At 39.8% G+C, this 13381-nt stretch overlaps 2 protein-coding genes across 2 annotated transcripts; both read right to left on the minus strand.

Moving 5' to 3' along the window:
* Window positions 1–534: 534 nt before the first annotated feature.
* LOC127901528 (putative disease resistance protein At4g11170) lies at window positions 535–1206 on the minus strand. Its single transcript, XM_052439065.1, has one exon. It carries the CDS (start codon window positions 1054–1056, stop codon window positions 562–564), a length of 495 nt encoding a protein of 164 aa, XP_052295025.1. The 5' UTR covers window positions 1057–1206; the 3' UTR covers window positions 535–561.
* A 3200-nt stretch (window positions 1207–4406) lies between these two features.
* LOC127900660 (disease resistance protein RLM3-like) lies at window positions 4407–6455 on the minus strand. Its single transcript, XM_052435846.1, has 3 exons — window positions 6378–6455; window positions 5575–5630; window positions 4407–4755 (listed from the first exon to the last, which is right to left on the minus strand). The coding sequence occupies exons 1-3, from the start codon at window positions 6453–6455 to the stop codon at window positions 4407–4409; spliced, it is 483 nt and encodes a 160-aa protein (XP_052291806.1).
* Window positions 6456–13381: the final 6926 nt, after the last annotated feature.

Consider the following 13381-nt stretch of genomic DNA (forward strand, 5'->3'; position numbering starts at 1 on the left):
TTGTAATCCCACAACCTGCTACGTTTTTCTGGCTTTTCTCTAAATTCTTGGCAAACTATTTCTCGACCCATTTCTTGCAATAGGTCATGCATTTGCAGCTTATTGTATGATATTTTTATGAGTGACTTATTAACGAGGACATTCATTGCATACTGAACTGAACAATAATCGTCACTGAGAATCCACATCACATGTTCTCTATCATCTCCATTGAAGAAACAAGCAATATCCAAGAACAAATTTTTCTCTTATCAGCTCAGTTCATCATAACCAATTTTCAGCACACCATAAATATCAGAGCCAGAAATTCGTTTTAAGTTGTTCAATGCATTTACCCAATCTGGTTTGCTCTTCCCGTAAAAAGAAGACCCTAATACTTGCAGAGCTAATGGATTGCCTTTGGCATAATGCACTGCTGTCTCTGAGTGCTTCAAAAGATCTTCAGGGCAATGATTTTCTTTGAAGGCACAACTGGAAAAGAGCCGAAGTACTTCATTGCAATTTAATCCCTCGACCTCATATATTCGTTGCGTTCCATATCTTTCAAGTATCGTTTTATCTCTAGTAGTTACAATGATTCTGACCATACTTGTTAACATCATCAAGAACTATAAAGACCTTCATTCTTTGAAGCCTGTCCCTGATATACTGCGGTATTTTCTGTGTTCCAATATCAAAATTTTCTCCTAATACCTTTGAAAGAACTTGGTTCCGTAGATGTACCAACACGCCACATTTTTCTGATTCTTCCCTGACATTTGCCATGAAATACTTCCCTTCAAACTTCTGAGAAAATTGGTTAAAAACTACTCCAATGGTTGTTTTACCAATACCGCCCATACCCCAAATTCCTACAAGTCGAACGTCTAGCAACCCAATGGCTAACAGTGATTTAACTTGCTCAACACGTGACTCTAATCCAACTAGGCGATCGGAATCACTTATTGCTGGTAACAATTTTTCTAATTTTTCCAAAATATCTGCAGTAATTTCCTTTACAAGTTTGGCGTCTGGCCTGGTAAGGTGACCAACAATGAGTAAAATAGGCAGACACATACACACAAAAACTTAAAAAAAAAAAAAGAGAGAAACATTTATTTCCTTTCTCAAGAGAGAAATAGAACGTTAAATGGTGATTAAGTGCTCTCTTCCTTTATAAAATCCACTTATACACACACATGCGCACACATATGTTAATTAAGACCATGTTCGATTTCCGGGTACTTTTAAACTATAATTACTACACTGTTAAGTGTTTGGTAAATCTAATAACTGTGCAATAAGTATATTAATATTTAATAAATTTAAATTTTAAAATTTGATTAGTTAATTATAATTATTTCAAAAACAATATAAAACAGCAAATAATTTCAGGAGTGACGATTGCTGTAACACCCCAAAATTATTACGTGCGGAACACGTGGTAATAGGAGGTTACTAACAAATTAAAAATCCTTACACAAATTCACGAACTGAAATACTTCAAATTTTATTAAATAGATTAACAATTACACAAATCAGATACTTGACATTTTCAAATTCATAATAATTTAGAATTTCAAAAGCATAATCACTTTCGAAAGCAAATCATATAACACACTCACAGGAAACAAAAAGTTAGCTCATGTCACATAATGTCACCTATAATCCCAGTGACGCGGTCAGAATCAGAATATCGTGTGCATACTCAAAACAGAAACTCAATACTGGTACAGAACATAAATATATCTATATCGTATAATACGATCATAATCAGAATCGGAATGACTACGGACAAAGAGCCAAAATATTTTTCAATTTGTAGTAAATTTCACGTGGCACTTTGCACTGTACGTGGAACTTCGCGGCACTTTAGCCCTAGAGATGTGGCCCCCATACAGTCTCAAGAAGTGGCCCCCGCATAATAATTCATAGATAATCATAATCAAATACGTGAATAAAACATTCATATTAGATTCATAAAAGATCATAACAAAGATTTAGGCTTGCCGAACGATTTCCATTCCAACATTTTATAGACAATTTCAAAGATATAATTATTTAGCAAGAATAAATTACACATTTAAAAGCAATTATAATATTTGTTAAAACCATAAAAATAATATAATTTTTCAGATTTGAAAACATTTACATAAAATAATTTGGTTACAAAGAACTAAGAAAAATATGTACTTGTAATAATATTAAAATATCAAAATTATTATACATATCTAGTACACTAGGAATAGAGTTACTTACACACCTCTAAGCTTTTAACAATCTTAAATATCTCCAACACCTTAAAAAGATACAAGACATAATTAATAACAACTTATTCCGAGCATTGATTTTCTAATTCATGCCGGTACAAGTCTGATTCTCTAGATTTGAACTCTTAATCTAATAATCAAAACAATATGATATCATGCATATCTGTTCTAGACATCCATAGGTATCTCCTATAAAATTTTCAGGAGGATCCGATACCAAAAACATTTTCAAAATTATTTGTTTTTTGATAGTCTCAACACTGTCTCACATTGCCTTAACAGAGCAGTATTGATTCCGAGATTTTTATGAAATTATGTACTAATCAGAAAATTATGAAATTAAAACTGGAAATATTAGACAAATATAATAACTTGTTTTAAAAAATGCAGAATTTTTAGAGTTCATTTTATGGTATAAATAATTTTGTGAATTTGGTCATTCAGCTGGAATAGCAGTTTTCCAGTGCAACAGTGTCAGATTCAAAAATCTATATAAAATCGAAAATAAAATCAAATCTTATGAAACAAAATTTTTTCAATAAGCCCTAGATGTCTAGTTTATAAAAGGGTAAGGTTGTTCTCAAAAATCATTTTCGATGGTCATGATTTAATACAAAATATACATGCTGTCCAAAGAATTCTATAACATGTTTCATACAACTAGATTTTTAAGTTAAACATGTATTCAAAACAATAAAAACATAAGCAAATAAAGACTCACCAAATCAAGAAGCTTCCAAATTATTTAAGATCTCTAACTCTATTGAAGATTTGGAGAAGGTTGCTATGAGAGATCTAGAATTTAGATTTTTGGAATTGAGAGAGAATGAAGATGAACAATTGAAAGAAGTTGAATAATTATGCTTCCTTCTCCAAGTCCACGTTTTCAAGATTCAACAAACTTAAAGTAAGCAATAATAAATGCAAGTATACATATAAAGTAAACTTTAACAAAACAATTTTATTAAAGAAAGAATAATAAATATAAAGCAAATTTTTAATAAGTATAATCAAAGCAAACTTTAATAAGTGTAATAATAAATTAAAATAAACTTTATTAAAGAAACTTTAATAAAATAATATTAAATATAAAATAAATCTTTAATAAGTGTAATCATATATATAAAGCAAACTTTAATAAATTTAAAGTAAACTTGAATAAAGAAACTTTAGGCAAGCAACAATAAATATATAAAAAGCTTAAATAAATGTAATTATGAATGTTTGCATCTTTAAATAAATATAGGCTTTTATGAAAAATATAAATAATAAATGCATAACAAATGCAAATAATAATATAGGTACACATGTCTTGTGTAATTAATAAATGTAATACTAGAAAATTCTAAATTATTCTAATTACTTAGAAAAGCCTAGAATCATTCTCTAAAATTTTTTAATAAACCAATCAAAAGAAACAACAAATTCTTATTATCTATCTAAGAACTATCATAATAATTAATAAAGAGAAAAAAAATATTAAAGGCGTTACAGTTGCTGCCAGAAGAAATGACTACAGCTTCTCTGCTGCTTCTTTGCCACCACTGGATGGATCGCAAGAAATGGAATTCAACGATGTCGCATGTATTATCAACAGACACTCCGACGAGCACCAGCCATTGATTTTCTACTTTTATAAATATTAAAATTAAAATTATATTTATTAAATATAAAAAAATACAAACAATTATAATTTATAAGGGCATAATTGTATTTCTTGTAAAGTAATAAAGGTAATACGGCCATTTCACTCTTTATAGTGGATTTGAAAATATTGGTTAGGCTGCCCAATCCCAGCTGTCATGGTGCCAGAAACCTTAGCAAGTACCTGGGCAACGGGGAATTGACAGCCAAGCTGCTACACATCAGGTCCTAATTGCGACCTCAATTAGGCAAATTTTGAAAAGAAGTTTCGCTTTTGTTGGCTAGTAAGTCCAATCAACTACATAAATTGTATGTATTGCATGCATGATGTTAGTTAAATTATCTTATTAGATGATTGTTGTGGAAATAATTAAAAATTGAAAAAAGGCAGTGGCTAAATGGAACATGAAGATATAAGAGTTAAGTATAATACTTGGTTGTGCTGGAATCCTATCCAGATAGAATGGATGCCTTTGTCAATACTGCCCTCCATTTCTGAACTTTTTCTGGCATCTACTTATTGAACTGCTTGTCATGCTTAACGAAGGCATCCTTAAAACTTCGCTTTTGATTTCGCACATCTGATGGATCTACATTGTAGAAAACCGGTATGACAACTTGGCCATTCTTTTTATGGCATTTAAGAATCTTGACAAGTTCATCCAAGCACCATTTCGAAGAAGCGTAGTTCTTTGAGAAAATTTTTACTGAAATCTTTGATTCTTCAATTGCTTTCAAAAAGGCAGGTGAAATCTCATCTCCTCTGGTAAGTTCTTCATCAACGAAGGTTTCAATATTTTTTCGATGAAGAGCCACAACTAGATGGCTTAGAAAGTTATCACAGATATCCTCCCCTCTGAAACTGAGGAAGACATCATATTTGCAAGAATCGGTGAAGGAAATGTTAGAGACAAATTTACTGGTAGAAGGAGATTTCTTGAGAGTGTGTATACATATATATATATATATATACACACACACACATATGGCTGAAAATATTTGAAGTGGCTATATCAAGCAAAATAATTTTTCTGTAATTCACTTGCTTTCGTTTGTTAAAATCTTATCAAGCACTTAGTAGTGGCTTGCAAAGATGACGCAAAAAGCAGTGGCTTGCAAATATGACGCAAAAAGCAGTAGCTTGCAAAGATAAATCATTGGGTAATGGCTTGCACAGGTTAACGAATTTCTAAAATAGTTAAAATCCTTGAGTTTTTAGTGGTTAGTTGTAATTTCCAGAGAGATTGAAAGTCAAGTCAAGAAACATAATGGTTAATAATGAGGACCAAATAAAAGAAAATGCTGCAAATCGGTTTCAATAAAAGACCAATTAACACCCTTCCATTTCTGAACCGTCTGTGCTTGGCATCTCCTTGAAGTGTTTTTCATCCCCAAAACTTCCAAGTTTGCTTCCCCACCACTGCTGGATCTATATTAGATATCTTATACATGTTTTTCCAGCCAATGTCAAGCTGTCGATCACGTTAAATCAACGTACCGAAACAACTATAAGAAAAAATTTGCAGCACTGACAAGCCAGACCCCAATAATTGACTAAACCATAAACTTCCGTTTTAATCAACCAGGTTTAGCATCCGCCTGGGTGGAAAAGTAATGCTGAGGGGAAGCGCCTCAAAGCAGCCGTGATTTACTCAACCTTGAGTCATGTTAAAACAATCACCTGTAATTAGCCCCAGCATCATCTTTAGTTTTCACAAAAATAACAGATATGTTTAACTATTGAAAAACTAACCGCAAGGCTAATGTTTTATTCTCAATATCATGGCTAGATTTATGATGCTCTTTTTTCAAGAGAGCTCTTGCTGATTGTTATCAAAATGCCTTTTTTTCTTTTCTCCTTTTTTTAATAACAATCATGAATATTATTTTAAGAAAAATAACAAAACATGATAAAAAAAACAATGTAAAATTTCAAGTCATCAAATGAAATAATAAAAATATAGCCTAGAATATTATGAACAAAAACAAAAAAGCTTTTTATTGGTAACACTCATGCTTCTTATGGAGACACAGCCCAGATTATCAAACACAGCTCGATATTTTATTTTTTATTTTTATTTTGTCCGCATAGAAATAGAAGACAGAAAACCTTAATCCCACAATTCTCTCTAAATCCCGAATCCAACCAAAAGCTTGTCCTCAAGTCAAGGTAAGAGCAAAGTTCAAAAGATAAACAAAAATTTCATTATATCGATGAGACATACAAATTTAAAAACTAATAATCATTCTTCTTCAAATGTTGTGCCCTTCTTAGTGACATATCCTATCAAGTAACTTTCTAATGTCCTTGTTCTTCAGATGGCATTTCTGATCGATTGAAGCAGTTGACCGAGACACAAGTTTAATGTGCAAGTATAAGAGTTGTTAGCTCTTTAAGTTCTCCAAGCTCTTCTGAATCTTCATTTCTTCCCCTGCTTTTTGATGAGTTATTTTAAGTTTTTGAATGCTTCTCTGAATACGTACTGAGGAAGACGCACTATCTTCAACATCATCCCTCACATCCTCAACATTCATATCCTGTCCTTTAGCTTCCTTGTTCATTTCTATCCTCTTAATTTCCATATTAAACAGAGAACCAAGACTTTTTTTTTTCTTTTAATTCAAACCAAAAAAACCATAACAAATAATTGTACACAACCTTCAAACGAGAGGAGCTTAATTAACAAAGCACTGAAAAGTTTTGAAACACAGGTTCACAGAATTTACAACCAAACAAGTAACAAACATAACGAAAAGTCAACTTATTCAAATAATGTTCACGATGCATGCTATACGAATAGCTACAAAAACTTCAAATATGGAATAGGATAACACACAAGTGGTGTAATATATTATGGAGCAAACACAACTCCGTTCCTAAAACTCCATATTCATTTCAAATCATACAAGAAACTGTAATTTAGCGTAATGTCACGGGATGAGTGTTTTGCGCAGCTAACCCGTGCGGCACTTAGACAACTTTGCCGAATGTTGCTAAGTAAGCCTAGAGATTCTCGAACAAGAGAAGAGAGCAATTGAGCCAAAGAAACTTGTATTGCACAAAGAGAGATTACAATGCTTGTTGGCTCTCTAGCCCGAAATTGTGGGCAATTGGGCTAGCGAATTGGGCGGTCCGCAACATCCTCCCCCACCTAAGCTCGCGGCGTCCTCGTCGCGCTCTCGTGCTTGAAGTGCTGGATGTGCTCAGCGAATTGCCACAAATCATCTTCCCGTTCCCAAGTGGCTTCGCTCTCGGGGAGGTTTTTCCACTTCACCAAGTACTCGCTATGTGCTGGCACACCCCTCCTCGAAACCGTTCGGTCCGCAATGATGTAGTCCACATCTTTGTCGAACGCGGTGACAACGGCAGTTGGCACGCGCCTCGATTCTCCGCGACTTGGTTCTCCCATGTCTTCATGATATGGCTTGAGAAGGCTCACATGGAAGACCGGATGGATCTTGAGTCTTGGCGGAAGTTGGAGTTGATACGAGACGTTGCCTACACGTCGAACAACTCGGAAGGGTCCCTCGTAGCGCCTCACTAACCCCTTGTGAACTTTCCGCAAAGTCTTGAATTGTTGGGGTAGGAGCTTGATCATGACTTGATCTCCTTCCTTGTACTCAACATGCCGTCTCCTTGTATCAGCCCATTTCTTCATTTTCCTCGCGGCTTTGTCGAGATAGGCTCGCGTGATGTCCGCTTCCTCATGCCATTCGCGGGCGAGCTTGTGTGCCGCGGGGCTTTTCCCTCCGTAAGTCGAGGCTATGGCATTGGGGGTCATGGGCTGGAATCCCATGATGATCTCGAACGGACTCTTGCCTGTAGCCTCGCTTCGCTGCAAGTTATAAGAAAATTGGGCGATGTCGAGTAGCTTCGCCCAATCCCGCTGGTGAGCGCTCACATAATGCCTCAGGTACATCTCGAGGAGGCCATTAATGCGCTCGGTCTGCCCATCCGTTTGTGGGTGGAAACTTGTCGAGAACTTGAGATCGGTCCCCAACATCTTAAAGAGCTCCGTCCAAAACCGCCCAGTAAACCGAGGGTCTCGGTCCCTCACAATGCTCTTCGGAACTCCCCAAAGCTTCACAATGTGCTTGACGAATAGGCGGGCTGCCTCGTCCGCTTTGCAATCGACGGGTGCGGCAATGAATGTAGCATACTTGCTGTATCGGTCGACAACGACCATGATGCTACCGCAACCTTCGGACTTGGGCAGCGATGTGATGAAGTCCATGGAGACACTCTCCCATGGCCTTGTTGCTAGTGGTAGCGGCTCTAACAGTCCCGCTGGAAGTTGATGATCCACCTTGTCTTGTTGGCACACAAGACAAGTTCGCACATATGCCTCGATGTCGTCCCTCATGTGCGGCCAAAAATACAAGGCTTGAACTAGTGCGGTGGTGCGCTCGATTCCTGGGTGACCAGCCCACTTAGAGTCGTGGCACTCCTTGATTACTTCCTTCCGCAAGTTTCCCCACCTTGGCACGAACAGCCGATCTCCCTTGGTGAGGAGGATGCCTTCCTCTTGCCAAAACCGCCTTGTCTTTCCTTCGAGCACCTTCTCCAGCAAATCCTTTGCTAGCGGATCTTGTTGGAGGCCTTCCTTGATGCGTGAGACAAGGTCGGACTTCGGTTGGCTCATGCTAAGTGTTGCCAATTCCGCCTTGCGGCTTAGAGCGTCCGCAACAACATTGGCTTTCCCCGGTTTGTACTCTAGCCGATAGTCGAATTCCGCAAGGAAATCTTGCCACCGTGCTTGCTTCGGACTCAACTTCTTTTGAGTTTGAAAGTAGCTTGTCGCCACGTTGTCCGTCATGATCGTGAAGTGTGAGCCAAGCAAGTAATGTCGCCACACTCTTAGACAATGGATGATGGCTGTCATCTCCTTTTCTTGCACCGTGTAGCGGCGTTCCGTGTCATTTAGCTTTCGACTCTCGAACGCTATTGGGTGGCCTTCTTGCATAAGGACTCCACCTATGGCGAAATCTGAGGCATCCGTTTGAACTTCGAAGGGCTTGGTGTGGTCCGGAAGAGCGAGGACTGGTTCCTCCGAAATTGCCTTCTTCAACTCCTCGAATGCACGTTGGCACTCTTCAGACCAATGCCACGTTCTGTTTTTCTTGAGCATATCTGTCAAGGGTGCCGCCTTGGCTGAATAGCCCTTAATGAAGCGGCGGTAGTAATTCACCAGCCCAAGGAATGAGCGAAGCTCGGGTACTTTCGAGGGAGGCTCCCAATCGAGGATGGCCTTTACTTTGTCATTCTCCATCATGATCTTCCCGCCCGCAATCTTGTGGCCAAGGAACTCCACCTCTTGTTGGGCAAATGAGCACTTCTCTAGTTTGAGGAAGAGCTCATTGTCTCGAAGTACTTGGAGGACTTGTTGCAAGTGTTGGGCATGATCCTCGAGTGTGGTGCTATACACCACAATGTCGTCCAAGTACACGACCACGAAGCGGTCGAGGAATGGTTGGAGTACCTTGTTCATGAGTGTGCAAAATGTGGCGGGTGCATTAGTAAGGCCAAAAGGCATCACAAGGAATTCGAAAGACCCGTACCTTGTTGTGCACGCTGTCTTCAGTTCGTCTCCCTTGGCGATGCGCACTTGATAATACCCGGAGCGCAAGTCAAGTTTGGTGAAGTACCGTGCTTTGCCAAGCTGGTCGAACAAGTCCGCAATCAAGGGAATCGGATACTTGTTCTTGATAGTGATCTTGTTGAGCGCTCTATAGTCGATGCACATCCGCAGCGATCCATCCTTTTTCTTTTGGAAGAGGACCGGTGCACCGAATGGGGCCTTTGAGGGGCGAATGTAGCCTGCATCCAGCAAGTCTTTGAGTTGTCTCCGCAACTCCTCTAATTCAGGTGGCGCCATGCGGTAGGGTGCCAAGGCTGGTGGCTTTGCGCCTTGTTCCAGTTCAATCGCATGATCTACCTCTCGCGGAGGTGGGAGCTTCTTCGGAAGTTCTGGAGGCATCACATCCTTGTAATATTCGAGGACGGCTTGAATTCGTGGAGGGACTTGGTTTGGCGACGTTCCGCTATTTCCTTCCTCATTTAGTTCCCGAATGGAGACCAAGAAGCTTGGGTCCTTCTTGAAAGCCCTTTTGAATTGCATGGCGGAGAGTGTCTTCTCCTCGGACTTGCCTCGCTCCGTGGGTACCATGCATGCTTTACTCCCGTCGAGGATGCTTAGGGAGTTTGTAGCGGGCAGTGGGAAGGCATGGACTTGGTCGAAGAATTCCATGCCGAGGACCATCTTGAAGTCGTCCATGGGCACGATGGAGAAGTCAAGCTTTCCGCTCCACGTACCAAGTGTGATGTGCACGCCTTGTGCGATTCCCGCAATTGGCTTGGCGGGTGAGTTCACAGCCTTCATTGTGCCTCCTTCCTTAGTGGCCTTGAGGCCTAAGCGCTTGGCCTCATCTACGAACACGAAATTGTGTGTTGCTCCCGTGTCTAGCAGCGCGCGAACGGACTGACCGTTTACCTTTGCGCTTACGTACATGAGCCATTTCTTGACGAGTGCGGGCTGTTGGCGATTGAGTGCGCCGAGGCGTTGGAGAGAACCCATGCTGAGTTGGGGTTCCTCCGTGGACATTGCGGGGTTGCTCTTGAGTTGGGCAGCAAGAGCATTAAGCGACCTCTTCTCCGGACAGTCACGTACCCAATGAGGACCATTGCATATGAAGCATGGGCTTCGCGGCTTTGGCGCCTCCTTCTTGCCCTCCGTTTTTCCTTGCCAACTCTTGTTGCTAGGCGGCTTTTTCTGCCCCCAATCTTTGCGGTTGTTGCCCTTGTCCTTGCGACTCTCTCCCCCACCTTTGCCTTGGTTGGCCTTTTTGTCCTTGGATTGGGTAGAGTATTCGGTGAGCGACTCCGCAACGGCAATGGCGTCGTCAAGTGTTTGAACACCACGCCTATCAAGCTCGGTCTTGGCCCAATCCTTGAGGCCATCTTGGAAGTAGAAGAGTGAATCCTTGTTGGACATGTTGCTTATCTCCAACATGAGGGTAGTGAACTCGTTGATGTAGTTCCGAATGCTACCCGATTGCTTGAGGCGACGTAAGCGCACTCGCGCTTCCTTCTCCGCATTGCTTGGGGCGAACTGCTTTCGGAGTTCTTGCTTGAAGTCTGCCCAAGTGTCGATGGCGCAAATGCCCTTGCCCATCTCGCCATGCTTGCGACGCCACCATAGTTGTGCAGCGCCTCTAAGATAGGTGGGTGCAGTGCCCACTTTCGATGCCTCATCTCGGACACCCATGGCATCGAAGTATTGATCCAGCCCAAAGAGGAAATTGTCCACGATGGTGGCATTGCGTGTGCCATCGTAGGTGTCAGGCTTTGGCACGTCAATGCGGCGTGCATCACTCGAGTTTGCGGAAGCTGGACTTGTGGAGAGTGTGCGCTTGTGCCATGCCCAATCCGAGCGGACTTCATCCACTTCCGCACGGACAGTACGTAGTTCGTCCTGAACAAAACTACGAAGTTTGAACAACTCATCATGGAAAGAACGAAACTCACCTCGGAGAATGTTCGCTTGCTCATGGATGAGAGCTTTTGTGGCCACCGTGAACTCGGCGTATTCTCCCTCGAGACCATCCACTCTTTCCTCCAATCCCACGAGGCTATCTTGAGCGGCGGACAATGCTATTTCGAGAGTGCCTATACGAGGCTCCAACGCATCCACGGATAGGGCCTTGGACTTGCCGCGAGTCTTGCCTTGGGCGCGTTCTCCCTCTCGGCCACAGCTTGGTTCCGGTGGAACATCCACACCAACAACACCCTCTTGTGCTAAGTTCGAAGGGTTGGCCATTGCTTTGTGAGCTAATTTGCGTGCGTGCAAACCTTAGCTCTGATACCACTTGTCACGGGATGAGTGTTTTGCGCAGCTAACCCGTGCGGCACTTAGACAACTTTGCCGAATGTTGCTAAGTAAGCCTAGAGATTCTCGAACAAGAGAAGAGAGCAATTGAGCCAAAGAAACTTGTATTGCACAAAGAGAGATTACAATGCTTGTTGGCTCTCTAGCCCGAAATTGTGGGCAATTGGGCTAGCGAATTGGGCGGTCCGCAACAGTAAGCACTAGAAGGTTCAAAAGTAGGGGACATTTTACCTCTTGCTTCTTGTAAATAGGATCAGAGATGCATGCTCTGTCATCCCAGTCTTCAGGCTGCCATCATACCATAGAAGTCAGGATCTCAACTTAAGAAAACAAAATAAAACGTGAGGTATGTAAGGAGGGAAATTGCTTTCTTGCATCAGGATCCTTGATTGTCTTTGGAGGGAGAAGATAATTGCATGATTTGAGGGGAAAAGTGAAATAAATGCATTTTAAATGTATAAATCCACCTAACGCGTGGGTGATCTTTGTGTACCCCATTATCTATACACCAAGGCCCTGTAAGTTGCATCCTCATTTGATGCTTAAAAAATGCATCTATAGAATTCATTTTCTCATTGATATTGCTTCGCCTTAGTACATTTTCGAGGTCATCTAACAAGCAACTACTAGAAAACAAGCAAAAAACATGAACAGAAAAATCATCATAATGCCATCCTTCCTGGACCAATATTTGACTAACGTATAATGCAAATTTAGAACAGTGATTTCTGCTAGACTCTGTAGAGACCAAATCACTACTAAAAAGCATAGCAAGCCAAATTTGTAAGTGATGAATCAGAGTTCATATATCAGTTTAGAATCATCATTTAACAATAGGCAATTATGAAAAGAGTTTCATGATTTATGAGATGTAAATAAAACTAAGCAAATTTTCAAGATTGCTAACATCTATGGGACTTTAATTATTCACGAGCACCTGTCGTACATATTGCCAACTTTGAAAGCTCTCAAACCCACCCACAAGATAAACAAGTAAAAGAAAATGCTCTAACTGATAAAGAACAAAAAGATGCAATGCAATAAAAGAATAGAACGTTAAAAAATAGTTTCATCATTACGATTGTCATTCCATTTAAGTTATCGATAGGCATGACATACAATTATAATCAAGATTACATAGTATCTTAGTGGAAGCAATGATGAGAAGTGGAATTATATATTAACAATATAGAATTTTTACAACCGCCACTTGATAAGTTTTCGGTACTTGATCATAGAATTCTCTGGCCAGAGTTTGTTAATAAAATTAGTATGTTGAAAATAATCAATGGAGAAAACCAATGGGTTAAGGAAAAAGATGTAATTAAATTGATTAGATAGTCTAGATATCGGTTTAATTAATGATGTGGTACAAATGATTATTTAGTAAAGTAATCAATATGGCATAGGTCAAATGATTATTTTAGAACATTATCCGCAATATCATACAATTATGGAGGTCAATTCCAATCTTTTAGTGGAGTAAATTTGGAATTAAATAACTGAGCTAGTTTAACTATAGGCCTAACTATCGTAGCCACTATTGTATGTATCCAAATAATCCCTGAGACAGTGTTGGGAAATATGTCTAATTTTGCAATA

Source organism: Citrus sinensis, chromosome 3 (assembly GCF_022201045.2).
Source record: "Citrus sinensis cultivar Valencia sweet orange chromosome 3, DVS_A1.0, whole genome shotgun sequence".
Lineage (NCBI taxonomy): Eukaryota > Viridiplantae > Streptophyta > Magnoliopsida > Sapindales > Rutaceae > Citrus > Citrus sinensis.